The sequence below is a fragment of the Stylophora pistillata genome, chromosome 13 (assembly GCF_964205215.1).
Source record: "Stylophora pistillata chromosome 13, jaStyPist1.2, whole genome shotgun sequence".
Lineage (NCBI taxonomy): Eukaryota > Metazoa > Cnidaria > Anthozoa > Scleractinia > Pocilloporidae > Stylophora > Stylophora pistillata.
Window position 1 is genome coordinate 9,225,560 of NC_142531.1, and position 27,500 is coordinate 9,253,059.

Below are 27,500 nucleotides of genomic sequence, written 5' to 3' on the forward strand. Positions count from 1 at the left end.
CTGTCTAATTAATCAATTAATCAATGGGGAATACCTCTTGACACATCATGTGTTACTCGATCACTTGTATTCCGTGAAGCAGTATTTCTTCTTATATTGAATTTAATTGGTTGTTTAGCCTATACTCCAAAAGAAATAGTGCTTTGATCGGCTAGTTGGTCAGTTAAAACACGCGCGTTTCGATACAAACACCCCTAGCTATTAAATAATGACCTAGACAAATAGCAGTTTTCAAGGTTCACAATATACCCAGAGAGGTTACAGACTACAGTTTAACCACAACATATTAACTAGCGTTTGTCTTACACTTTAATTTACACAGACGAGTGTTTACCAAAAACGGAAAGCTTCTTCGAAAAGGAGACCTTCTTAAAAGACCGCAGTTGGCTAAAACACTACAACTTATTGCACGAGCAGGAAGTGCAGAACCATTCTATAACGGGCCAATGAGTAAATCAATAATAAAAGAAGTCCGCAACGCTGGAGGAGTGTTAACCTTGAAAGATCTCAAAAACTACAAAGTAGAGTTTCGTCCCGTGCTAAAAAGCAAGTTGGACGACATGACATTACTTAGCACTCCTCCACCAACCGCTGGCCCAGTGTTGGCTTTGACCCTTAATATCTTGAAGGGTAAGAAGTTAACCAGTACCATTCCGTTTCAAAAATACAGGTTTTCCCCAATCTTAAGCCGGGTGGATGTTAAACCGACTTGGTGATGAGGGTTGTATTCATGCTGCACAGACCCAAATGCATCTGACTAGAAGGCTGGAAATTTATAGGCTAACTCATTCAGGAAAGGAGGAGGAAGTTGCTCCTGATAAGGTGTAGATGAAAAATAGCATTCTGCCGATATCGTTCTGCAAAAAGTGTCATACGACGTCTCAGAGAATAAATTTCTTTTATATTCCACCTTGTCCACATTGAAGTTTACACTGGTTAAATATATATATCTTATTAACCAAGCGCGAGGGCCGTACTGGGAGAGTATATCGGCCCAAGGTCTTGACAGTACGGACCGAGCGCAGCGAGGTTGGTACAAAAAAGACCGAGGGCCGATATTCTTCCAGTACGGTCCCAAGCAAGCTTGGTTAATAAGAGATTTATTATACGACTGAAGTTCAAAGGGACACAAAAGCGGTATCATTCGGGATCATTCGGGACTATTCGGGCATTGCTTGGTCCAATACTTAGAGAATATTGGACCGGAAATAGAGAATTTTGATTGGTTGAATTTAGTTATTGGCCCTCTGACTGCCCGAGTCGTGTAATAAAGTTTTACTATTGATTTGTAACAGCGCCACATCTTCGGGACCGCATAATCCTGTATTCTCCACATCAACTTTTTTTTAATCCGCCCCTGTTTGTATCAGTACATAGCTGAGCTCATTAATTTCCATCCATTTCCTTTACTCCAAAGGATATAAATTAAAGCAGAGCGACCTTGAAGATAACCCAGTGAGAACATATCATCGCATCATTGAAGCATTTAAGTTTGCGTACAAGTATCGATCATTGTTAGCTGACCCCGACTACGAGAAAGACATCGATAAGGTTTGTGTCGATAATTAACAAATTCTTTTCTGTTGGTATGCGCTACAATGGGTTGGTTCTTGCATGACGTATAACTTGAGGCATTGTTGCATTACAATACATTGGTTTTGGAGAGACGCTTGCATGAAGAATTGTTGTGTTTCACAAAGTTGGCTTGTACGTTACGCACAGCTTATTTTTTGGTCACATTATATGGGTCTCGTAGAGATGCACCAAGTGTTTTAGAGTTACAGCAAGTTGGTTTACACATGAAGCACTAAGCAATGTTGTGTTACAATACATAACTAGCAAAAAGTAAACTTGAGTTATAGTAAGTTAGTTTTGAGCGTGATGTGCAGACAATTCTAGCCTCTGTCTCATGTGGAGGTTAATGTGCAGACAATTCTAGCCTCTGTCTCATGTGGAGGTTAATGTGCAGACAATTCTAGCCTCTGTCTCATGTGGAGGTTAATGTGCAGACAATTCTAGCCTCTGTCTCATGTGGAGGTTAATGTGCAGACAATTCTAGCCTCTGTCTCATGTGGAGGTCGGATAACGCTCTTCTCCCAATGACAATCGATGCATGTTTGATGATCTTCCTGCAAAAGCTCAAACTTTGATTATCTATCTGCTTTTACCAGACCGTGAAAGAAATGATGAGCACAAAACTGGCCGAAGACATTAGACACCGAATCACGGACACCATGACGCATTCTCGAGATTATTATGGCTCAAGGTACCATGTACCCATTAAAACTGGAACGACAAGCCTATCCGTGTTGGCCGCCAATGGAGATGCAGTTTCACTTACAAGCACCGTAAATGGATAGTAAGTAACTAGAGTTTGAATTCAAGGAACAGTTTGTTGCTTTCTTGGTTCTTTTCTTCTAATTATAATTGTTGTTACCAGCAGCGAATCCTAACCCCCTTACTATTTTGCACCGTTCGTTACCAATTAAAACTGGCAAATATCCGAGAATCCGCTTCAGGAAAGTTTTTGCTTCTCTAAAAAGGGATTGTTAGTGGACAGATATCGGGGAAAAATCCAAATCGTGTAAAATTAACACATTTAAACCAGCAGCGACCGTAGGATATACCAAAATGTACCTCTCCATATGTCAGAGCAGTAATCGTCCTTAATGCCAAAAAAAAAAAAAATTTGGGCTCATGGAATAAAAATAGGATGTCGCAGGTACAGAATAAGCACAAGAGTGACAGACATGATGCGCCAGTTCTTAGCTATCAAAAAACGGGCAGTAGCTGACAAAATCTTCAAATAAAATAATCAACTAATGCAGCGCTATATGGCGGTGCTTGTTCTTAATCGTCAACAAAACGGGCAGTCGTGCCAACAGAACTTCAGTAGCTGACGTAATTTCAACTGAAATTAACCATTGGAGCGCCAGCTCCTTGAGTTTGAGGATATTATTGACATTTCCGTCCGTCTTTTGTTTTGTTGCAGTTTTGGAGCCAAGTTTCTCTCAAACAAGCTTGGCTTCGTCTACAACAATGAAATGGACGACTTCAGCGCACCACACGTGACAAATGAATTCGGACTTCCGCCATCTCCTGTCAATTTCATAAAACCTGGCAAGAGACCGCAGTCCTCGGCCGTGCCCGCGATAGTACTGGACAAAAAGGGAAATGTCTTAATGACAATTGGTGCTGCTGGGGGTACCATTATAACAACTTCTGTTGCACAGGTAAACTTTATTTGAGATCCAATGAAATACCGTGTATAGAAATTTTTATCACCTGTTAAGTAGCCATGGCGGGGTGGGTTACAACTATGACTGCGTATTTGAAACGTTGTGCATGTTTATAGCTTGTCCAATACATTACAATACAATACAATGTTTTTTATTTCGAGAGGATAGATACATGATTAACCCAGTAAAGAGTTTTCTAACACATAGCACTCTAATAAACCCACCCAACCCACCCCAGGGGAGGACATCCATCACACAGTAATCTCGTGCGTGTGAAATTAACGTCTCCTGCCTCTAGCCCTGCAGGAGACGGGACCTCCATTTATTCTTCCCTATCCGAGAAGACTAGAATATCTAACCATTTCTTGATGTTATAGAAAGGTAGAAAATTCTTTTCAATTATTTTAAGACCCTAGGTGTTGGTCCGGCCGGGGCTCGAACCCTCGACCTCCCGCACAACAGTCCAGCGGTCTATCCCTTTCTCGAACCCTGGACCTCCTGCACAACAGTCCAGCGTCTATTCCTTTCTCGTTTTCTTACAATTATCACCAGTCCCCGAGCTACACATTTCCTAAGGTGCTGACAAGGAGAAGTTTTGTAACAATCAAGAGCTTCTTTGGTTGGTGATCATTTCCCCTATTCTCGTGACCTTAATGATTGATTTAAGGGTGTTATTGTAAGGAGAAATTAGATGCTGGTCATTCTTAGATGTTGAAGGGTTAAGGAGACAAAAACAACTTCAACGAAAAGTCATTCATTGAAATTCACTGCGGTATTGATACCATAATCATCCAGCGTCCCGTGTAGCCCCATAAATTCCAAAATCTAACTTGAGGCTCTTCTTGTGTTTTCTTCTTCCTCAGGCGATAATGAACTACTTTTGGTTTAAGAAAAACCTGCAGACAGCCATTACAATGCCGCGTGTACACGAACAGCTTTATCCTAATTTTGTTTTCGCTGAGACTAGGTTTCCAACAGAGGTCGTCAACGGTCTTATTTCCTTGGGACATAAGGTTTGTAGATACATGTACATTGCAAAAAGTGTGTTCGATGGTTACCGTATTTTAGGCTTGGTAGGTTCGTGCACTGCAGCTGTCTAATTTTCAATTGAGCGTCGAAAGTAATTGCTCTGGTTTTGGTTTGCTTCGCTCTGTGATGGGTCCAGAAAACTAGCGCCACTTTCTCAACCAGTCAGATGCAAAACTAAAACCAGTCCCAACTCGGTCATTCCTGTTTTCCCGCGCTTCAGGCAGTTTGGTTGGTTTTACGTGGAATTATTCTGAACGGAATTTTTCTTTCATGTGGTTGGCCGTTGTGGTTTTGCGACACTCATTCAAAAGGCGCTCTAACTGTTGCACTCGCATAGCGTTTTCAACGACGATCATTTGAAAAAGAACAAAGAACTGCTTATATCAAGACAGTTGTCACATAGCGGGAGCTTTGTAGATGCCAACGCCATTATGATTTTCCCCTTATCAGTTGTTAGAATATCTAACAGATATACGCCGGGAACATCTTTAATTTCTGGTTCGGTTCACATCGAGGGCTCAGACTCTTCTTTCCTTATTTGATGCCAACAAAAACTGAATCTGGACATATTCTTTTATGATGAATGTTACCAGAGAAGAAAGTTAGCTATTGTATTTGTACTTTAATTAAAACTTACAAGGAGCAAGCAGGGCTGGCTAATGTTAAGATGAATACAATACACTTCAGTCTCTTTAACACTAGCCTGCAGAACAGGCGTTCTTGTGGAGTTTGGGCGAAAATTAAGACTTTGGGCTTTCTGTTTTATTTTCCAGAGCGCGCGTAAAATGGAGCGAGGCGAACAATTAGAAGGTGGGGGGAGGGGGAGAGGAGAGAAGGGAACGCCTGCCAGCAGCACTTGAAAGTTTGAAAAACGCCCTCTAATTAGATATGCACGAGTAACGATAATGCGCACACAATTGGCCAATCAGGTGGCGCGACGGAAGTGGATTTTCACTTCCGTTGCTTGTCAAAATTTGTTGTTATTCGAAGGGAAATCACATGTGTCAATTTTTGTGTTCACATGTCGCCGAACGAGAATTGTCGATTTTGCGGCTGTGGTTTTAAAGTTAAATACGGCTCATACCTGTAATCAGAAAATTTATTCAGAACATCGAAGAGAAGTGATGCTTATGGAGTAATTTTATCAGACGTGTGTGCTGGAATTGGCATCGAACTCATTCAAAACAACGAACAGTTATCCGATCGCTGTTGCAATCCGTGTGCTAGGAAAGTCAGAAACTTGGGACAGCTACATGCATTCACCTTAAGAACGCAAATTACCAATGCAAAAATCCAGAAAAGCCCAAAAGTGCAAATAAGCGGCAATTAGATACGCCAAACAAATCTAGCCCGGCATGGAGGAAGAATAAAGCCGCTCGTATGTGCAAACCACCTACACCGAAATCAAGAAAATGCTCAAATATGAGCGAGAATATCGATCCAGCTTCATCGAAGAGAAAGACTTGTTGCTTTTAAGCCAACTTCTTGAGCCTCGACAACCTGGTCGTCAACGATGCTTTTCAAAGGGCAAACGACAACCAAGCAACAGTGTTTCTTCGTGAGAAGCTGCTTGACTCGCACACCAAATCTAAAAATAATGCTTTTACCGAAGCCTGTCGGTAAGACCGCCAACACATCTTTATTTCTGGATCTATCTCTTTTCTGGATATATCTCTTCTTCGCTAAACGCCACATTGGATGTGATACATAACAAACTGACGTCACATTCTGCTGTCAATAAAAAATACTGGACCAATCAGAATCGCCCGTTCGTGAGCGAACGGGTTATTCAAATTTTCAAGTTCTGCTGGCAGGCGTTCCCTTCTCTCCTCCCCCCCTCCCCCCACCTTCTAATTGTTCGCCTCGCTCCATTTTACGCGCGGTCTGGAAAATAAAACAGAAAGCCCAAAGTCCTAATTTTCGCCCAAACTCCACAAGAAGGCCTGCTCTGCAGGCTACTTTAACACATACATACATACATACACACACACACACACACACACACACACACACACACACACACACATACATACATACATACATACATACATACATACATACATACATACATACATACATACATTTTATTGTATTTTGAGATAAAAGTACAGTAACATTCCCGCGGGTAGCTAAGCTAATCTAGGCGGGTCATGTTTACAGGAAACAGATACAACTAAATACAGCTAAAAGTAACGAGAGAACTAAGAAAAAGCTAGAATTGACAACAATAACTAGAGACTACTGATAAACTAATGATATTACTAATATTAAATGACAACAGTCTGGACGGGAAATTACTGATACATTAAACGATATAATTGAATACATATCAACTGATCAATCAAGAGGAAGATAAATTCAACTTAAATTTTTAAACGATTTCTGGAAGATAAATATAACAATCTTCTGAGGCTAAGATCTCAAAAGATGTTTTTTTTTTTCCTTTTGAAGGCATTTTTGAAAGTTTTCTAAAAGATACACGCATTTCATTCCATATTTTTGTTCCGATTCTAGAAAATGAATTCACTTGAATTGAGAGTCTGGAACTTTGTGTGTAAAAGTGATTAGAGGCAGAGGATCGAGTATTATAAGAATGAATATCAGAGACATGTAAAGATGAAACAATTTTAATGTAATAGAAAAATCCGAGCCCCAGATGGGACTTGAACCCACGACCCTCCGTGATTTAGTCGGATGCTCTAACCACTGAGCTACTGGAGACTCTATGGTGAGCAAGGGTCAATTTGTGGGCCTTGACTGGAACCGCATCGCGCGGCTACACAGCCAAGTATTAGTTAGCGCCTGTGAAACTCGCTAACAGCATCACGCTGTCACATTAAAGCATATCAAGATGTACATTAAAGCATATCAATGTGACAGCGTGATGCTGTTAGTGAGTTTCAGAGGCGCTGACTAATACTTGGCTGTGTAGCCGCGCGATGCGGTTCCAGTCGAGGCCCACAAATTGACCCTTGCTCACCATGGAGTCTCCAGTAGCTCAGTGGTTAGAACATCCGACTAGATCACGGAGGATCGGGGATTCAAGTCCCATCTGGGGCTCGAATATCAGAGACATCTTGAAAAAGATTTTAAATGTTTCCAGAAGCATTACTGTATCTTATTTCAAACATAAGGTTAGCTAAATGCTCATAATACAAAAATTTTAACGGTAAGACACCGGCGTCCGATAAATAAAGGCATGCTGATTTCGCTCTGAGAAATAGATAAAGCGAAGAGCTCGCTTTTGAAGCTTGAGAAGCTTTTCAAGGTACGATTTATATGCTTGACCCCAGGCCGTCAAACCATAGGTTAATTAAGGGGCAAGAAGGGATCGATTAATAGTTAGAAGAGTATGTCTTGGCAGAAAATGCCGTAGTTTACAGATCAATCCTACAGTTTGACTCATTTTAATTGCTACGTGGTCAATATGATGTTTCCAGGAAAGGTTATTGTCAATTATCATACCTAGATATCTCACGAATTCTTTACATTCTAGAGCAACATTCTTATTTTGATCGTTGTCGAATACCATTATTTTGGGGTGATAGCACTATTTTTTATTTGTATTTTTGGCGTAAGTTTGGCTTTAAAGGAAATACTCACATTTCCCCAGCAGGCTTTTATATTGTTTCTCCTCACAGCAACAGAGAATTACCTGCATCATCCTCTCTTTCCCACAGCACAAATGCGAGCATTTTCCGGGCTTATTAATTTTGCTCGTCCCCGTTTGCTTTGATGTCCTCTCACTGCTCGCATAATGGGAGTCTTACACAGGGGCTAACATTGTTGTTACATCTGATCAAGCAGTGATAGCAAAACTATTTTAGCTATTTCCTACTTACTAGATTCTTTGACATGTCCTTTATGATCATTCTCTTTAATTTTAGGTCAACGTTAGTGACATAAGTCATGGTGTAGTCCAAGGAATTGTGAGAAATCCCCACAAGTACAAGCTTATCGACAACCGAGGAAAAAGGAAAGGATATGTGTACGGCTTGATACCACAAATCTACGCAGAATCTGATTACAGGAAAGGAGGACAGCCTGCTGGATATTAACAGAAATTTGCATTCTTCTTAAACAACAGTTTGCGAAAGGATTCAAGCAAGAAAAACTTAAGAAAAAAAATGGAGAGTATTTTGTACTCCAAGTATGATATGAAATGATACGCGTACGTTAAGTCAACAAAGTTGTAATATATTGGATAGATAATTCTGTGATGGTCCAAAGAGTAAGGCAGAAGATGTTAATCTCCGACTCGATATTTGAACTGAGAAACACTGAAATCTCACCTTTTGTGACTTTCAGAACTTTCAGAGCCAGAATTTTGAATCATTTGTAGTTTTCAGTTCATTTTCTAGTAGACGACAGAAATCAATTGAGGGTATCTTAGTAGATGCCTACAAAACGAAAAACAAGCCACAACAAATGTGATTAAAAAGAGCATTTTCCACCAGCTGAAGATTGTTGGATGCAAATGTCTTAATGGTACCAAAGTCGTGGTGAACTTCAATTATCACATTCAATTGTTTTGGCCAAAATCAGCGAAGCAGAGATATACGGATGGGTCCTAGGATTTATTTCATTTCTGGAAATTTTCAGTAATTTTTAACCAAAACAACACATTCGGTGACTTTCAGCGGCTCAATTGGTCAATCACCACAAAATGTGATATCGAAAGAGTGTCTTAAAATGTCACGGTTTTGAGTTAGTAATTTTACACGTGTCATTAGGTAGTTACCACGGACAACAGTAACTCTAGCAATGGCTCATTAAGATGACTTCAGTGGCCTCAAAAGTGTAAAATATTGTTTCGGCTCAATAATCCGCAAAGTTACTCGATAAATAGGTTTCCTTCTCGGCCACTTTGTTCCCTCTCTAACCGTTACTTCAAGGTGAGGTTTCCTTCTACCCTTTTCGCAACTTCCTAGCGATACCTTAATTATTCAATGTAAACATTGTTTAGCCGTTGTTCAACAAAACTTCACTCAAAACCCTCTTCAATTTGGCTGCACCTTTAATCTGAACATTTCAGTTTTGTGAACTGTGTCAAGAGGGCCGAAAGCTGACAGGGTCAATTTAATTAATTCAAAGTAAGGAAAAACCCTCTTAAGGGAAAACCTAAGGCTAACTGATTGCGTGAAACCATGATTTTGGTTGGAATTCGTGCAAATAACCGACCTTAGTGCCTCCCGCTCAGCGTTTTGTTTTACCACCAGTTATTTTCCCATAACGCCCTGGACTGTCTATAAGGACAATGTGTAATGAAATGCTCAAATTATCGTGGACGTTCATTGGGTTTGCTCCAATACGCCGTATGGTTGCACCATTTACGATAGCACTTGTGATACAAATAAGAATCAGTGTACAATTCCTCAGAAAATTTAAAAGTTTTGTAGCAAACTGCGCTTTTTTACGCAAATTTTTTTATTCATTAATTGCTTGTTCGTTGCCGGTATGTACTAAAGTTTGATGGTTTATGCTAAAATAAATTATAAATGTACTTTCTTTAGAAAAAAATTTTATCGTGGAGTAACTCAAAATCGTTGAGTAAGAAATAATTCTCAAAGTAAATAACCCATGAGGGGAGAATTTCGGCAATTTAACCTATAATGATTCCACAATTATTATTAGTCATACCGCCCTAAGTTGCAGCAGACACAAACTATATTGAAGCATGTCAGAAAATATCTTTAAAACCCCTCGAATTCGAGTCAAGGTAGGTGTACTGCCTATGAAACTATTAGGAGTTTTCCTGTATGTTTTCCATTTGAAAATTGTTTTGATCAGTGCTGGCTTGTTTCTCTGAGGATTAAGTTTTCTTGTCATTTTTAACTATTCCTAGATATTAGAACTTCTCCAAGTTGAGAGGCCAAGACTTCGGTAACGTCGGGTGTTACTGATTAATCGAGCCAGTTTATCTCGTTTAGCTCCGGGAGCGCTCGGAGACGGGTTTTCTCCCGATGACACACGCAACAGCGGTTCCTTAAAAACGGTACTTTGTCCTTTTGAGTCCACGAGTCTGCCAAAGTTACTGACATTCAGTTCACTGAGTTTCCCCTGGGTACAAATTCCCGGATAAATAATTTTCTGTCGGACGGGCGAGTTCTGGGCGGATTTCTGCCGGCACCGGCACATCTGATCCCGAAGATTGCTGTCGAAAAAGCTGTACACCGCTGGATTGGCGCACAATTTTCCCAAAGCCAGGAAAGACGCGAAATCGCGAAACATCTCAACGCTTTTTTTCTTAGGATTGCCCACAGTCTCCAGAGCGTAAATCGCCGCTAACGGAGCATAACAAAAAATAAAAGTAGCCATTACAATAAGGTTCATCACTACTGATTTTCGTTTGGCGAGAGGAACAGCGTTTGATCGCAGAGAGCTGGTGAATCGACGATGAATATTGATCGGTACGTCTGGCCTACCTTCGCGGGCACCAATTTTGTTTACGGAATGAGTCGCCGAATCAGGCTTCAACAGCTTACTCACAACTATGAAATATGTCACAGTCATAATCATTATCGGCAACAAAAATATTGCCCAGAGTTGAATCAAGGAATAAAGCTTGTCTTTCCACCGCAAAGCCAAGTGCTTGTCACAGCTGAACAGTAAAGCTTGCGGTTGGTTTTTCGCTCCCAAGAAGTAATATAACACGGGGTTAGCGAACAACAACGCATAACACCATGCAAATACGCCCATGTATTTAGCCTGTCGACGGGTTATCTTCGACAGCGGATAAAACACCGAATAAAGCCTGTCCATGCTTATCATTAACAAAGTCACTGTTACCGATCCCAGAGCAACCGATTGGGCGTATTCTAGTAATTTGCATATCGTTGGTCCCCCAAGCAAGTACTCCCCTACAATCTCACGCTCGATTTTAAGTGGAATCACAACGCACGCAATGGCAAGTTCTCCAATGGACAAATTCACAATAAGGCTGTTCATGGCTGACATCCTCGGAGATCGCAGCCCGCAGTAACAAACCAACACATTACCAGTAGTGGACACGACCAGGATAAGCGATAAGGCGACTACTTTTCCGACGGCCATGGTCTCTTGGTAAGCCGAGCTTTGAGTTCCTGTAGCGCGTGTCATAACATTCGTCCAATTTGCTAAAGGATTCGTTGAAATACGATCCGCGCGTCGAAAACCGGCACCCGTCTGTTTTAGAGTTGATCCCCTAATAGCATTTCCGAACTAAGGGTTCATAATGTTCACGGCCGGAAAACCAGGGCGCTTCAAGTGCAACAGATGTTGCTATCGAGAGCGTAGAAATTCTATGGATTAAGAGATATTTGCTATGGATGACACGCTTGCCAGGTGGCGTGATATTTTGGCGGGTGTTTATCCCGCCACGTCAGTGGAGCACCAGCACCGCACCCTGTGAAACTGCAACGGAACATGCGCAAAATGTAACGACTGCTAAAACAAGTTGGATCGTGGGCGTTGAAGTATGCAAACTTTAAATGTGAAATTTTATATCGTTATGCTCACTTGGTGATGAAAGTTTAAGTTTTTTGAGCTATAAAGGAAAGGCACTGAATTATTTGGATAAACCTGCACTAGAAAAAGGAAGCAAGTGGAAAAAAAGACTGCTAAATTGTTTCTCAGTGTGGGCAATTAGCAAACGAAACTAGGAAAGGAAATAATAATTCATGCATCGACGAAGCGATGAAAATTACGACTTCTCTCTACGGTTCTTGAGCTTTCGATTCTCTAAGTATCAAAATCATAACCTCAAAGCGCAAATATCTAAAAGCAGTAATCCAAGTAAACTGACGGTAAACAAAGTGTATTAACCTCAAATTTGTGATTATTTGACAGCATCATTTAATACAAGTGCAGCCAATCTTCTTGTTGTTTTAACAAGAATGGTTGTATGGGAATATTTTTCCCTTTTTAAGACACAATCTTCCGGTTCCAGCATCTTCAAACGGATATAATTTTCCAGTTCATCTTCATATATAATTAATTATGTAATTATTTTTGCAATTAATGGTGCCACACAAGCGTAATATAATGACTTTATGGTGAAGTCCTCCAGGTCATCGACTCTTAGTTTTGTGTAATGAGTAACAACAAAGCGATTTTTCAGGTCAATGACTTTGAATTCAATACTTTTTTATCTGCTACGCAATGAAACATTGTATATTTAAGGGAAGTACCAACTAGAAGTGAAACAAATGAAAATTGGTGATTGTCTAATCCGAAAAGTGAAAGAGAAAGAAAAAAAAACTTGAAGCAAGATAAGCACCTTCTTTGATAGAGCTGTGCATTCCTCTTATACGCGTTCCTCCTTCCTGAAATTCATAATAAGCGCCCAGGGCGTCAATTTGAAGAATGATGATATCTGTGATGTCGGGAAAAAAAATATTTAGTTAGCCCGGTCGTCTAAAGAAATCACAGCACTGAGCTTTTCATAAGTTTAACTAAATTTTAATGGGAACACCATGGAAACAGATTGTTTTGAGGCAGAGAATACCTCTCTTTTTCTGAGGTATCCACTATATTACCAACCTTTCCATCGAAAGTCCTGCAATCGTCATTTTTTTAAATCAACATCCAGGGAGCTCGAGGCCTTAAATGTATGATCCTCTTGAAACAGAATGCTATCTTTGCCTCACGAGTCGGATCCTGTAGTTTTTATTTCTAGACACTTCTTAGACTACTACAGTGGAAGATGAAATAAAAAGAACTGAGGAAGAACTGACTACTTTTGTCCTTGGGCCATCTTAATTTCTTATTTTTGATCAAAGAACTGACTAGTTTCTTATGATAAACCCTAGAAGGGAACTTGATTCTGTTGAATCAGACACTTTCTTGTGACATTTTTCCTACAAAGAGGTGGCTTTACATGCTTCCTAAATGCGAACATGGTTCAAAGATACCTATTAGAGCGAGCATTCCTCTCTTACTGCTTAGTTACACCCACTCCACCAAATCGGTTAATCCTCTCCAGACCCGACCCAGGTCACGTTTAAAAGTTTCCACCCAACTCCGCTAAACAGCTTAGTGACCTCCCGTCCAATGACGTCACTCGGCAAGTTTGTTTTGAGCGGTGAAATAAAATGTATTCACCCAACGAAACAAAAACAAACGCTCCTCGCCGATAGAGACGGAATCTTCATGGGAAATAAGTGAATGTGTAGCCATGGAGGACGAATAGCAGTGATGTTGATGGATCCCTTTCACAAGGGACAACACAGTCCTCGCAAAGCCCAGTCGATTGGCGATAAATTGGCTGCTTTTTCGTTTCGATCGCTCGCCAGAAATCTCTCCAACGAAGAGAATCTGTTTGGCTCTTTCATCTCACAAAGAATAAGTATCTTCTAGGATGTCAGAGCTAGTTGGTGAATTTGTGTACAACAAGAAAGATTTTATTGGACATGGAGCTTTTGCGGTGGTTTTTAAAGGACATCACAAAAAGGTAACGTCCACTGCTTTGCGAAGACGAGAAAATTTTTTTGATCGCTCGCTTTCCGACGCGATTCGCCTATGGCCGAGTAATTTTCCGAGTGTGTTTTTTTTTAATCTAGGAGACAAATGTGCTATAGATTTCCGAAGATGAACTAACCGAAATTTTGCCTTATAAACGAAAACATTGGAACCTATTGTTGCGTTTTTTGAACTTGCATTTATATGATATGCTTTCATTACGCAAATTTTATTTTGATATCGAGCATACCATCAACTCGCTCGTCATTGCATTTGCTCAGTTAATTGTCATGAATAAATTGTTGAGTCTCAGGCAGATTTATTTGTGCCATTTTACGTGGCTTCAGTAATAAATCCCATCGGAAACGCGCAGGGCATATCGCCGCAGAGAAACGCCAGTACAAGTTTTACTTTCGACTAGTACTGTGTTCTTTTGACTTCCTCCCTTCTGATTGTACGTGATGTCCGCTTCGATTTCTTCCTCTTGCAGAAAGATGACTTCGTGGTAGCTATCAAGGTGATTGCGAAGAAGAATCTTTCCAAGACTCAGAATCTTCTCGCAAAGGAAATAAAAATTCTTAAGGTGAGAGAGCGAGAACTTCATCATAGAAATCTTATGCAATACACATTTGTTTTGCAGAGTGAGCCTTTTGTCTAACAAGCTATAGTCAATTGCGTGATCACAAGACGCAATATATGCCCGGGGGAAAGTTCATCGAAAAAATAATAATCCCTCACGCAGTTGTCATGTGCTTGGCTTAGCAATTGCCCTTGGTCAAACTTTATATTGGGTTCTTAACATTCCTGTCATATATCCTTGTACTGAAAATTGAATTTTTCCCGTATGATTAAAGATACTGTAAATACGAAACCCGTTTAATGTACTCATCTGTGAACAATGTTTATATTTTCCATGATAGGAACTTCATCACGAAAATGTGGTGTCTCTTTTCGACTGTCAGGTAATGATGGAATTATAAAAATTTTTGATTTCGAAAAAGATGTGGCCATGTGGTTGGATATTTTGGAAGATTGCCGAGAATGAATGAATAAGATACTAACCACAGTTTTTTTTTTTTTTTCGGAAAAATACTGTTCGTTTCTTTCATACTTGCGTGCCTTGTAAATTGATCTTTTTTTAGTAACACAATTGTTTTCAAGTAAAATGGAGAGCAAAGTAGAAACCGTTGTCAAAAACTTGTACTTTCCACCGTTTCGGATTAAAGTTTTCGTCACTATTTCTACCTCTCTGGGTTTGGAGTATAATTTGACTTATTAGCTTATATATTTTGAATAAAGATCATTTTGTGTGGAAAATTATTTATTAGTAATTTTGTCATGATCTTAAGCCTACCTTGTCACAAACATTGACTGCGGTCATGCTATGTGGTTTAGGATTTAACAATACTATCAAGTTTATTATAAAAGTTGCAACTTTTTTATACGTGATCTTTGACTGTTTATATCTTTCAGGAAACATCCAACAATGTCTTTCTTGTTATGGAGGTTAGTAACCTTTGTTCCTTGGGTACTTTTTCTTTGTAATTAAAATTTATGTCACTGAATATTTGACACACACTTTGCATTGAGTACTAAATGTACCAAGGCAACACAGAACAAAGAGTTACAGATTATTTCACCAAAGTTTTGATGGCCTGTAGTGTTAATTCCTTATTCAGATATAGAGCTCTTATCTCACATGTTTTCCTGTTGTTCGCCACCTCATTCCCTTGGTTTGAAGTTTTCCCTTTTAAATACTTGACACATGAAATTTTTTAAACGGAAACCAGGATCAGGACCCCACCTTTGCTATACTCAGTGGAGTTTTCAGACATTGTGCTGTTATGTCACATATTCTCCTTCTGTTTACCACTCTCTTACCACTTTTTGTTTTAATGAAAATCTGGGTGTTATTCTCAAGTTAAGCAGTAGTGATTCTTAATTCAACAGTATTGCAATGGAGGAGATCTTGCAGACTACCTTCGTGGTAAGAATATTTCACTTTTGTTACAATAAACAGGTTACCAAACTTTAAGTACACTTACATTGTTATTGAAGGGTAATCAACATATTATAAACCTGCATTTTTCTCTACAGCAAAGGGAACCCTTAGTGAGGATACCATCCATATTTTTTTACGTCAAATAGGTATGGGTTTCATTAATTTTATCCCACTGTTGATATTTTATTTCAAATTTACATTGTCTTTCAGCTGGAATGTAGCTGTAATGTATTTGTTCTGACATATCATGATATTCAATTCTTTTAATCATTTTGGCTCTCCATAGCTTCTGCCATGTGCACGCTGCAATCCAAAGGTGTTGTGCACAGAGATCTAAAGCCTCAGAATCTATTGCTGCACTATGCAGGGACAACCACACCCTCACCATCACAGATCAAAATAAAGATTGGTAAGTTTTGGATGGGAGGTACTTTCTATGTCTCATTGGGTGTAACCAATAATAGGGGCTCTCTAGGTGTCTGTCTGGGGATTTACTCTCCATCTGGCCTCAGTTCAACCTCAATCTTTCACCCTCATGGTGTCAAACTTCTTTATAGGGAACCCTCTCTGAGATGAGCCTTAATGTCTTAAATTATTCTCGCAGTATTCTGTCATAAGAAGCTTTTCACAACATCAAGTTACTAGCCTCTTCCTTTTCCTTTCTTATTTTGGATCAGGACTGGTATAGTGGCAGATTTCTGAGGTATTTACTTTTTTAGTGATAAAAAATTGATTTTAGTTTTTCTTAATTATTATTTTAGCTGACTTTGGGTTTGCAAGATTTCTCCCTGGTAAAATGATGGCTGCTACTTTATGTGGATCTCCTATGTACATGGTTTGTGTAAACTACTAATACTTGTATATTTTAAAATAGATCTTTTGTATTCTCAAGTTGCATGAATTTTACTATGACTCTGTTTCAGTCTTCAGAGGCCATTTAAAAATATGGATTCACCTTTAATTAAAAAGGTAGTGGTGAAACCACCTTTGTAAGTGTAAGTGGTTAATTTAAAAAGAAAATTACTGCCATTTTGGACATTTTAGAATTCTTATTTGTTATTGTCTGTATACAGCAATTGTTGGTAGAACTCTGTGTTAAAGCATCTAACTATATATATTTCAAGATTACTGAGTGACATGTAGTACTATTCAAAATTCCAATTCCTTATCACACTTTCAATATTAATTAATTTGACAAGTTTGTTTCTCTTTTGTCATTCAAGGCTCCTGAAGTTATAATGTCCAAAGGATATGATGCCAAAGCTGATCTCTGGAGTGTAGGGACAATTGTTTACCAGTGCCTCACTGGTAAAGCTCCTTTTCAGGTGCTCTTACATGCCTTGGCATTTAAAAACCAATTGTAACAAACTTTATCAAAGTAACTATAAATGACAATCAAGGATTAATTCTTTTGATTTTGTTATCTTCCAGGCAAACAGCCCTCAGCAGTTAAAGAAGTTTTATGAAAAGAGCAAATCTGTTTCTCCCAAGTGAGTGGCCAAAGGGCATAGATGTGAATAATTTTTGAATGCTTTCTTCATGTATATCTTTATCTAAAAGTAGTTTTGTGCTGCTTTTTGGTTGAATATGCAATCTGATTACCATACTAGGGAAAGCTATCATCATGATATTCATTTCATGCTTTATTAGATCCAATTTTTGAAATCACTAGTGATCCAATCTGGCTGTCATTGGTGAAATTTATTCAGGAATTGCACCAATGTTTTGCTCTAAATTGCATCTTTTACCAGCCAATGAGGAACCTTTACCAAAACACAACAACTAATCAAATTTAAAGGCTTGTTTCAAATGACCAATCAAATTGGAGGAAAATGAAAAACAACTTTTGCAAATCTCTTACAAATCAGCTCAGTACTGGATCAAATATTTGTATGGACTAAAAACAGTGCTCAACACCAACGTTAGCCAACTAGCCACAGACAAGTAGAAATTCAGTCTTGGCTAGTGGTTTTCAATTTCCACCAGCCAGTTTTAGCTAGCAAAATAACTGAAATTGTTGTAATATTTCACTTATCACTAGCTACTCGGCGAGGAAGTTAAAGTGTATATGACACGAAATTTTTTTTTTCGTTGATAGCTAGTTCCATGTGTATAATAAACGGTTTGAGAGTTTAAAATGAATGAAACAATTTTTTTGGTCGATTTTTAGCGCCCGAAACACGCTAAATTTATGTGTAAAATTGTTCCCGGAGACTGGGCCGAGAATTGGGACTCGTGACGTCAGGTTGTTTGATCCTATGATTGGCAAGGTCAACAACTTTCAGTGTTTTCCTTGTAACACGCTGTGATTACTCGCTCAATTCTATCGTTTCACGCTTCGAAATGTCCAGCGATTCCGAGAGTATTGAGTCGTCTGACTCCATAGAAAGTATGGATTGTGGAATAAGCGACAGTTCTGAAGAGGAATGGGGAGTTATCACTGGTGTGATAGCTCCATATCAAGATGAGCCGCTCGCGGACGAGAACGACGAAGAAACTGGCGTTTCGAGCGAACAAACCGATGTTGATGGACTTACCCCGTCAACTCTGGAGGCTAGATACGAGAGAACTGTAGACTTAGACTCCTGGTTAGTAAAACTGGTCCTTTAAAATTCCTTGTATATATACTTATAGCAAATCTTTGTTAGACAACAATTCATTTTTGCTGTCTTCTTCAGGTGTCGCTGCAAGCAATGTAATACCGGGACGTTAGTTGGTTCCCTGGAGTTTCGATGTTGCAGAGAGGTAACAAATTCATCTGCAAAGATGGTTTTTTGATGGTTCCATTGAACGGATAAAATGCATCACACAACACGAGGACTACGATGCGATTAGGAACCGCGCAGTTCTTCTCCAAGTGGCTCCCTTGTTGAGAAACCAGGATGGTGGGACTTACCGTCGCCGAGGTGGAGTCAGAAAACGAGTCAGTACATTTTTAGTAAAAACATAAATAAAAACATACAATGTGTAAACTAGCATAATCACTTTTCTGGGCATAAAACATTAAGCTTCAGATAAATCAGGGTAAATTAAGGCACCTCAAGCTATAAAAGTTGACCAAGTTAAGTTAGATTTTGCATTTACTTGGACTTTTATCTGATGCACTGACCTAAGATAAAACAGGAACTAATAAGATTGCTTGAAAAGTAGCTTGTAGGAAAATGTAAGCTTGAGAAATGCCCTGCAGTTCATTATCAATTCCTAAACATAAATATTTTTTATTTGAATGTGTGTGTCATGGGGAGGTGAAAGGCAGGGTCCTGTAGTAATGTAGAGCATTCTTACACACCTTCCTATATAATTTTCATTGTGCTTTTACTCTAGGTTCATTAGAGCTGTTGCATACCGATGGACCACAAGGTGGCTTTGTGGCTACATGGGCTGGGATAACAGAAGACCACTACCAGCCTGTGTTTACCATAATATCAGAACTAAATACCAGTCACAAAAATTAATACCAGAGGTTTTGCTGCTGCTCATGACAGAGACTAGCATAGTACACGTAATCAAACCTATGACATGATTGTTCTACACTGATTGTCTCGGTAAACAACAATTTTCAAATTGATTTTCATGGGTGGTTGTTTCTTGTTTTATTGTTTGGTAATGTATGGACTGTGAACCAGAAACAGCTTAGGTTCTACATGCACACTAGTTTGACTAAATTTAAAATTTCAACTTGTTGTAGGTACAGTGCAAATATTGTAAGTCGATGAGTACAGTGCAATGCAGGCATGGAAAATTTAAAGTAAGAAGGAAAATTGTACCACGCAGAAAACCTTCCTGTGACAAAAGTTTGGTCACTTTATTTTTTGCAACGGCTTTTGTGACTTCGCAATGGTTTTTGTCATATTGAGCAATTGTAAGGTCGTCTTGAAGTGGGTTGACTGCTGCTTGAGGTATTGTCACTGATAGACATCTGTAGTTTTGCCTGCTCTGCTTCTGTAAAATAAATAAATTTATTTAATTATGTTAGTGCATTTTTAGTTTGTTTGTTTAGCATACTTTTACTATGGAAAAAACATGTAGAAGATATCCTCCGTGGAGACAATCACATTGTGCATTACCATGATGGCAAACTTGTTCCCAAGGTCTATCTTTTCCCCAGTTCTAGTGGGTGGGAAGAAGATAGACCCTGAGGACAAGGTTGCATGACAGTTGGTACGTAGAACATTATGTCATATTTGAACATTGCGCTTCATGAGCTTTGAAGAGTCAAAGCAAACTAACCTGGTGGAAATAGTGACGTTTTCTTCGTTGCCTTTCTTGCCTGGTAAAACTTTACAGCATCCTCTTTATTTACTCTGTCTGGGAACTGCCGGTTGAGGGGTTCTGGTACCCTTGCTGCATACTTCCCATCTACTTTCTTCATTTCTGCCTTTGGCAAGGTGAAGAGAAGATTCTTCAGTGTGTCAACATACCCTGAAAAGATCACAGCCCAATTCATATAAAATGTCGACGTCATTTGAAAAACGTGCAACAGTGTTTTATCAGATATAAGGAAACAAGGTGAAGCAGAGTCCTTTACACAAGATGCTGGTCAATAGTACTTATCATGGTAAAAAGAGTGATCTGACTCTTAACAAAAGAGCATAACATTTCCTACACTTAGTTCAGTGTAGCCACTGTAGTTTTAAAATCATAATGGTCAATAATTACCATAGCTAGGTGGAGATGCCACCTCTCTAACAACCTCTTCTCCCAGTTTAAATTTTGGATAAGTCACCCAAATGTATTCTTTTCCATCGCTTGATGTTTGGGTTTCTCTTCTGAGGTTTTCATTAAAATGCAAGCTTGCCAGTATGTGCCTAGAAAATTTTACTTTAGATGAGCGAACACATGAAAATCTGAAAATGAGATTGTGTATAATGGTTGGAACACAAGGGAAAGAACCCAGTAGCTACTTATATGTTTTGAGGGTGAGAGAAGATTGGATATGAGAGTGAATTGATGAACATGAGGAGTTATGGATGGGAAAAAGGGCTATTTTCCCTTTGTCCTTTCCCATAACTCCCTAAGTGCCTCAATCCACTTATGCAAGTGGTATAATTCCAATGAAAGCTACAATAGTAGTCTCACCTGATATCTTTTTCCATGCTTTCTTCTGAGAGATTCTCTTCCTCTTCATCATCCTCAGTACCTTCAGCTTCTGTGGAACCTCCTGCCTGTGACCTCCAGTCCCCATCCTCATTCTCTGTTGCCATATCTGTATCAGTCCCAGTGCTTGACCAGATAAAGAAATCTTTGGACCCACTTTCCTCCTGCACATCAATTTCTCCTTCAGATGCTGTTTCAATTACTTTCTATAATAACAAACAAACAAGATGGAATAAATTATCCAGTACTAGTGAGAGTGAGTAGCACTAGGAACACTTGAATCAAGTTCAATATGGATACTATTCTTTCGCCATTATACAAAGCTACAAGAAAGCATAAATAGGTTTTGTTTAGCACTCACACTTTTGAGCTCTCTTATCTCCTTTTTCTGTTCCTTTACTATTCTCCTTAGACGTATAGTTTGCTTCTTCTGATTTTTTAATTTGGATTTATATACACAATCTACACAAGAGCTGCCTTGCAATGGTGTTACGTTGGGGGATGGTGTTGTATTGACTGGCGTAGCACAGGTATTGTTGGTGGAGGTCAAGGCAACTGGAGAAGTGAAAGGAGTGATAACAGAAACAGTAGCAGTTGAGGTATTGGTGCTGCCAGAACTTTCATCAGTTGGGCTCATGCACACATCTGTTGCGATGTTGAACGGATTCTCTTCATTTGTATCATCATCATGATCATCTACAAGGTTACTCATTGATTCTTCCCTGGCCTCATCAACCTTCTTTTTCTTCGCCTCTGACTCATGAAAGTCTGCAAAGGCATCACGCCTTAGCTGCAGCAAAAACATAAAATATCCTGGTTGATAAAATATATCGAGCACAAGACACCCTTGCTTTTGCTAAGATTATGTGTAGGATTCGAAACGATCACAAAGCTTGTATAAATCAATACTCAAAACTCCAGTGAACATGTTGATGATTCACTAAGGTATAGGTTTTAGCAGTTCAGTTTGCTTTCAGCACGGCAAAACCGCAATTAGACACGGACATTTTACACATAAATGCTTCCAAAAGAATAGGTTATTTACATCAGAAAAACTTACACATGTTAATGTTTATGATCGGAGATCACGAGAAAACGCTTACCTGTCGCCTTTTGCGATCTGTCAGAACTTCAGGACCTTCTGGTAGAACTGCATGTCTTGTTGGAACAGAGCCCTTGATAAGAACTTTGTTCCGTTTTATCTGCGTCATACCGTCCAGCGAAAATGCCAAGCTGCCCTCGTAACAACTTTGCTCAAAGTGAGCCGAACACAACGAGGCATGTTTGGCAACAGGTTCGCCGAAATCAACTCGGTGCCGCTGCACGAATTTCACCCATTGGGCTCTCACTGTTGGATTTACAGGAAACTGGTGCATCGAAATACCTGGTGTGTAGCTGGTACTCGTACAGCTTCTATTGTTGGGCGCCCCAGCCACACAATAACGTCCACCTTTCCGTACTGGCCTATTCTTTTCCGCCATAGACCACTTTCATAAATGGCTGCCGGATTAATATTCTTTTGTTTAAACTTAAATTTTCCCGAGTGGCCTCGCTTGAGATAATGTATTCTTGTGAATTTTGTACTGGAGAACGAGGCCACCCTGTCAAATTTATATGTAAACAAAAGAATTGTAATGCGGCAGCCATTTATGAAAGTGGTCTACTGAGTCAAACAACCTGACGTCACAGGTAAAGTTCACGTGACCTTTTGGCCGCGCGTTCGAGGGGACAAATTTCAAGCCAACTTAGCGCGTAGTTTAAACGAAAACTATGTATTTATAATTATTTTCAACGATTTTTAACTCTCGAACCGTTTGTTATATATATCGAACTAGCAGAAAACAAAAAAAAAAATTTCATGTCATATACACTTTAAAAAGTTAGTGTCGAGTCCTGTATTTGAGGGACTGAATTTTGTGATTTAAAGTGGATGCAATTAAGTGGTAATTTAACTTTGTGTTGTACAACTTTGGTTTGGTCTAAAATCATACTTGTGATTTCAAATCAAACCCATGCTACACACTCACCTGATTTTGAAATAATTAATCTGTCTGATTTCAGACTAAATTTCAGACTAAATTTCACTGTACTATGTTTGATTACCATTATTCGTTAATACTGGGACTGTTATCCATGAAACGTAAACAGCTGCTTTTTGTAACCTCAGTATTCCAGCTGGTACTTCAAACCACTTGAGGGACCTACTCATTGGATTACTAAAAAGGAATCCTCGTGACAGGCTGGATTTTGGTAAAGAATTATTACATCTTTCTTTAATGTACTGAGAAGTCTGTTCCCTTGACAAAGCTTGTTCAAAGCAATTTGAAGCTGAATTGTATGAGGTAGAGGCTAAGATATAATTGTGAGGACATTTGATTCTTTTTCCAAAAATGATTTTGTTGTCTCACATAACCATAAATTGTGTTATTTAAATCATGTGCGAGCAAGAACTCTTATTATATATAGTCTCTGAACTGTGTTACTCATGCTCAATTGATGATCTGAGTACAAGGCTGACAGAGGAAAGAAGAGAACAATATCACTTGCTTTACAAAGCAAGTTTCAATATCACTTTCAATTTCACTTTTCAATATCACTTTCAATATCACTTTCTTTACAAAGCAAGTTTCTTAGGTGGTGTTAGAACTAGAGTATATCATCATTCACTTTGTCTCAGCAGTGTTGAGTATTAAATGTAAATTAAGTTATCTTTTGGTTTGCAGCGGATTTCTTTGCCCATCCCTTCTTGACTGGCAGAGTTCCGCATCGTGCATGTAAGCGAGATCAAAACTACTGTTGCTACTAATGTTCTGTATGGGCAGGCAAGCAGTTAACAAGAACAAAGAAAGAAAATGAATGATATATTTGCTCCAGAAAGAAATCCATTACTATGATCCTGTCTATTAAAGGCTCAATTATTTTGGCTCTGATCTTTCTGGAAATTTTGATTACTCATTTAAAAGCAACCCAGCTACTTAAGATTTGAGTACCAGAAATTATTTATCAAAAATATTAGAAGCTTTGATGTTTTTAGACGCAGCTAACTTTTGCTGTTTGGAAATGTCCATGGACAGCTTGAGAATTGGAAAACTTTTTAAAATCATTGTGAGAATGTTTCTTTTTTAATTGTTTTGTGATTTTAAATTTTTCAAAATTATTTTTATCCACATGTCTTCAGCTACCCCAGTTGCTGTCCCAGTTCACCAACGTAAACACTCTGGAAGTCCTCATGGAACAAGGTCACCCTCGTATTCCCCTGTAAGTGTGCCATCATTATATAACATATTGTTTGTCCTTATAGAAGGGTTGGTGCACAGTCCAAGCAACTGTCTAGAGAGGGAAGGTTATTTGAGTAGTCAAGACTCCCTTAAGGTTTGGCTCCAGTTGTCTGCAGGATGATTTTCTCTCCAGCAGATAGACTTCAAGTTTATCTATCCATTAAGCTAACTGCCTCCCGGTTAGCTCAATGGATAGAGCGCTGGACTGATCTGCGAGAGGTTGAGGGTTCGAGCCCCGGCCGGACCAACACTCAAGGTCTTAAAATAATTGAGAAGAATATGCTGCCTTTCTATAACATCAAGAAATGGTTTAGATATTCTAGTCTTCTCGGATAGGGACAAATAAATAGAGGTCCCGTCTCCTGCAGGGTTAGGGGTAGGAGACATTAATTTCCCACGCACGAGATTACTGTGTGATGGATGTCCTCCCCTGGGGTGGGATGGGTGGGTTGTTGTCTTGCATTTCATACATGTGGCTTGGGCAATATGGGTAACCATAACCCACGTAAAGACATTAAACTTTGATTACTATTACTATTGTGAAGGCACTGTGGCCTCATGGTTAGTGCGCTCGACTCTGGATCGAGTGGTCCGGGTTCGAGCCATGGCCGGGACATTGTGTTGTGTTCTTAGGCAAGACACTTTACTCTCACAGTGCCTCTCTTCACCCAGGTGTATAAATGGGTACCGGCAATTTAATGCTGGGGGTAACCCTGCGATGGACTGGCATCCCATCCAGGGGGGAGTAGAAATACTCCTAGTCCACTTCATGCTACAGAAACCGGACTTAAGCACTGGCCTAATGGGTCACTAGGCTCGTAACAGACTTTACCTACTATTACTATTACAGGGACAGTTATCCCCCAGGAAAGAGTGTGTGCAGTAAACAGTGTTATGTAACTCTCATGTGCCAACAACTGGGCCTGGATTTTTCTGCAAATGTTATACAAATCTATTCTTTAGCAATAAGCTATTATAACAACCAGTTAATGTGAACACATGGCATGGTTAGCCAAATGAATCATATCAAGATAGTAAAACATGAATCAGACAATGTTTTTGAACAAGGTTCTCTCCTGACAATGAAGTCAAATAAAATCAACTCTTAGTATTCTTATTTTTAAATTTCTGAATTAAATTTAACAGAACTTTGATGCAGAAGCTTTGGGTGACATTAGAGTCGACCTTCTTCATCACATCACTCCACCCCATGATGGCACTGGCATTTCCCCTCAGGACCCTCCCACAATCATGAATATCAGCACCTCTGGGAACAGTAAGTATTGCATGTAGGGTTTAGAAGTGCTTGATTGTCAAAACTTGAATTGGGAAATAGGAATAGTCAGGATGGCTGATCATTGTTTCTATCTCATCCTTCTGTTTGTATTTTTATTTCAGACTCTAGTGCACAGCTTAGTTCTCAAGGTGCCTACCCTCCAAGTGCAGTTCAAGATGATGAACTAGCTGTTGAGGTTTGTCTGAGAGTACTTATTAGCTAGCCTGTGTATTAATCCAGCTAGCCTGTGTATTAGTCCAGTGCAGAAGATATGGCACATTGTAGCTTTTAGGGCAGCATTGGAGAAGAAGGCTAATACCCCCTCCTTGTACCAGGTGCTATACAACAGTGATTTTTCCTGGGAAATGTTCCCCCAAAACAACCCACTTTGCAGTTCCCCTACCTTATATCTGACCGACCTGATGATACCCATTTCAAAGTAAAAAAAACTCTGAGACTGAAATAAAGTAGTTAAACGGCAGTTTATCACAGACCAGAGTGCATGAACTATGCCCTATTTTGGATTTTATGTGTATGAGATTACGTACCCCTCTTCATCATGAGACTTTGATTATTATTCCTTCCCCCTCCTTGAGAAATTTGTTTCTTTTTACATTTTGTAATTCTAATTAGTTTAATATTCATCTTTATCATTTAGGGTTTTGTGCTTGTTCCATCTAATCCAGAAACTCCGAGTGAGTATTCACATTTGTTAATGTACAGCACACATCTCAAGCCACACGTATACCTAAACAAAATCATTGCCAAGGTCTTCTTAATATAAGCTGCCATGCAGCATAACTCTGCTATTAGAATTTTGTAAAAGAAAAATGTAGATGACTGTGTAGTTGTAACTGGACTGTGAAAACAAGAATTTCTCATGACCCTGACATTATCAAAGTAAAATTGTTATACAACCCAATTGAACATGATTCCAAACCTTTTTTTTTTTTGTTGCTACACTGACCCTTTAGCGATTTAAGTTTTCACTTTTCTTCTTTAAGTTTTCATTTAAGATTTAAGTTTTTAGAGGTTTAAGTTTTCTTCTAGAAAATGAGTCTTCATATCCACTTTAATAAGTCATTTTTTTGTGTTCTTAGTTTAAGCAGTAGAAACAATTATCCAGAAAAAATTTACTCAGTATCAAGACTTTCTGAACCATTACATATAAAATTAGAACTACACTGAATGAGAATGATTTACCAGTCACTCTCAAGAGTGACTGGTAAATAATTTTATTTCAACTATTCATCACTATTAAGCAGAAAAGTGATGAGAATAAAAGTATCATTATGGGACTTACGTTTGATTTAAAACCAAATTCTTAGAACTTAAACCATTGGAAATATACGGTGGATAGAATGAGAATTGTCATTTTGATCTTGTCGTTAGTAGGGCATAAGTTGATGAATTTCAATCTCTTAACAGGACATCATCAGCAGAGGCATCACTCTGATCCGCTCTTTCCTTTCTACTGGTAAGTATTCTTTGTCATTAATTCTCCGGATTTATTTAGGACCTACAAATAATATTATAATTTTTCTTTGTCTTTAGCCAATCACCTCCAAGGACTGTGACTAGTCCACGTTCTCCTTCTCCTCCATCATCACGCACTCCTCAGAGAGCCACCTTTATTGTTGGTTCACCACAGTCAGTATCGCCAGTCTCTCCCCCTTCCCCTATGGTACAGGCCCCGCCCACCCTTTCCCCATTGTCATCTCCATCATCTGCAGAATCCTCTCCAGTTGAGATCCCAATAAGAAAGCGCACAAGTTCCTCTCCAGGACCTGCACAAAAAGGTCAGCCATCATCCACTCCTCTGCCCATTCCACGCACTGGAAGTTTACCCAAGCAGGCATCTTCTAGAAATTCTCTGTCCCCCACTCACCGCAGAGCAAGTTCAGGCACGACTCCTAGAAAGCAGGGAGTTGGTACCCCGTCCTCTAAACCCTCAGTAGGCAATAGCCCAACTAGTAGCCCAGGTGCATTGAAAAGTAGCAGTAGCCAAAAAAACAGTCCAGCAACACAGAGGCAAGTAGCTCAAGTTAGCCCGAAGGGATCCTCTATCCCTCTCACTGCTGCTGCTCAAGCTATTAATGCGCAAGCGCAGGGGTCTGAGATGACCGTGGGCTTGCACCAGA

At 39.3% G+C, this 27,500-nt stretch overlaps 4 protein-coding genes, 1 non-coding gene and 1 pseudogene across 6 annotated transcripts in view; 3 read left to right on the forward strand and 3 right to left on the reverse strand.

The window, feature by feature from the left end:
- Positions 1 to 8,724, forward strand: part of LOC111346304 (glutathione hydrolase 1 proenzyme) — a 13,360-nt gene extending 4,636 nt beyond the window's left edge. Inside the window, exons 4-9 of the mRNA XM_088743565.1 lie at positions 323 to 630; positions 1,418 to 1,551; positions 2,172 to 2,359; positions 2,993 to 3,233; positions 4,103 to 4,252; positions 8,156 to 8,724. Coding sequence (XP_088599691.1) covers positions 323 to 630; positions 1,418 to 1,551; positions 2,172 to 2,359; positions 2,993 to 3,233; positions 4,103 to 4,252; positions 8,156 to 8,326 — 1,192 coding nt within the window. The 3' untranslated portion in view covers positions 8,327 to 8,724. The remainder of the gene's footprint in view (positions 1 to 322; positions 631 to 1,417; positions 1,552 to 2,171; positions 2,360 to 2,992; positions 3,234 to 4,102; positions 4,253 to 8,155) is intronic.
- Positions 6,917 to 6,990, reverse strand: Trnaf-aaa (transfer RNA phenylalanine (anticodon AAA)). The gene has a single exon. It is a non-coding gene; the product is annotated as a tRNA-Phe (tRNA).
- Positions 8,725 to 9,659: 935 nt separating the features above from the next.
- LOC111346307 (orexin/Hypocretin receptor type 1) lies at positions 9,660 to 11,577 on the reverse strand. The gene has a single exon (XM_022953599.2). The coding sequence runs from the start codon at positions 11,364 to 11,366 to the stop codon at positions 10,110 to 10,112; it is 1,257 nt and encodes a 418-aa protein (XP_022809334.2). The 5' UTR covers positions 11,367 to 11,577; the 3' UTR covers positions 9,660 to 10,109.
- Positions 11,578 to 13,335: 1,758 nt separating this feature from the next.
- Positions 13,336 to 27,500, forward strand: part of LOC111346309 (serine/threonine-protein kinase ULK2) — a 19,973-nt gene continuing 5,808 nt past the window's right edge. The window contains exons 1-18 of the mRNA XM_088742227.1: positions 13,336 to 13,698; positions 14,197 to 14,289; positions 14,627 to 14,668; positions 15,180 to 15,212; positions 15,657 to 15,693; positions 15,804 to 15,854; positions 15,995 to 16,117; positions 16,470 to 16,543; positions 16,932 to 17,033; positions 17,140 to 17,198; positions 22,973 to 23,055; positions 23,529 to 23,579; positions 23,984 to 24,063; positions 25,230 to 25,359; positions 25,482 to 25,555; positions 26,018 to 26,054; positions 26,788 to 26,836; positions 26,914 to 27,500. The exon at positions 26,914 to 27,500 is cut by the window's right edge and continues 612 nt beyond it. Coding sequence (XP_088598353.1) covers positions 13,606 to 13,698; positions 14,197 to 14,289; positions 14,627 to 14,668; positions 15,180 to 15,212; positions 15,657 to 15,693; positions 15,804 to 15,854; positions 15,995 to 16,117; positions 16,470 to 16,543; positions 16,932 to 17,033; positions 17,140 to 17,198; positions 22,973 to 23,055; positions 23,529 to 23,579; positions 23,984 to 24,063; positions 25,230 to 25,359; positions 25,482 to 25,555; positions 26,018 to 26,054; positions 26,788 to 26,836; positions 26,914 to 27,500 — 1,798 coding nt within the window. The 5' untranslated portion in view covers positions 13,336 to 13,605. The remainder of the gene's footprint in view (positions 13,699 to 14,196; positions 14,290 to 14,626; positions 14,669 to 15,179; positions 15,213 to 15,656; positions 15,694 to 15,803; positions 15,855 to 15,994; positions 16,118 to 16,469; positions 16,544 to 16,931; positions 17,034 to 17,139; positions 17,199 to 22,972; positions 23,056 to 23,528; positions 23,580 to 23,983; positions 24,064 to 25,229; positions 25,360 to 25,481; positions 25,556 to 26,017; positions 26,055 to 26,787; positions 26,837 to 26,913) is intronic.
- On the forward strand, positions 17,208 to 19,678 carry LOC111346206 (uncharacterized; annotated as a pseudogene). The gene is made up of 3 exons (XR_015994397.1): positions 17,208 to 18,296; positions 18,387 to 18,631; positions 19,033 to 19,678. The product of XR_015994397.1 is annotated as an uncharacterized LOC111346206 (transcript).
- On the reverse strand, positions 19,489 to 22,678 carry LOC148717509 (uncharacterized). Its single transcript, XM_088742233.1, has 6 exons — positions 21,909 to 22,678; positions 21,167 to 21,595; positions 20,788 to 21,011; positions 20,368 to 20,516; positions 19,939 to 20,130; positions 19,489 to 19,650 (listed from the first exon to the last, which is right to left on the reverse strand). Exons 1-6 carry the CDS (start codon positions 22,284 to 22,286, stop codon positions 19,556 to 19,558), a joined length of 1,467 nt encoding a protein of 488 aa, XP_088598359.1. The 5' UTR covers positions 22,287 to 22,678; the 3' UTR covers positions 19,489 to 19,555.

What these genes read in the sequence shown, in the direction of transcription:
- LOC148717509 (XM_088742233.1), bottom strand. Translation starts at nt 22,286, where the DNA reads ATGGCGGAAAAGAATAGGCCAGTACGGAAAGGTGGACGTTATTGTGTG. An exon ending in AGCATGGAAAAAGATATCAG is followed by an intron (nt 20,517 to 20,787) that starts GTGAGACTACTA and finishes AAAATTTTCTAG; the next exon opens with GCACATACTGGCAAGCTTGC. An exon ending in GGCATCTCCACCTAGCTATG is followed by an intron (nt 20,131 to 20,367) that starts GTAATTATTGAC and finishes TGATCTTTTCAG; the next exon opens with GGTATGTTGACACACTGAAG.
- LOC111346307 (XM_022953599.2), bottom strand. Translation starts at nt 11,366, where the DNA reads ATGACACGCGCTACAGGAACTCAAAGCTCGGCTTACCAAGAGACCATG.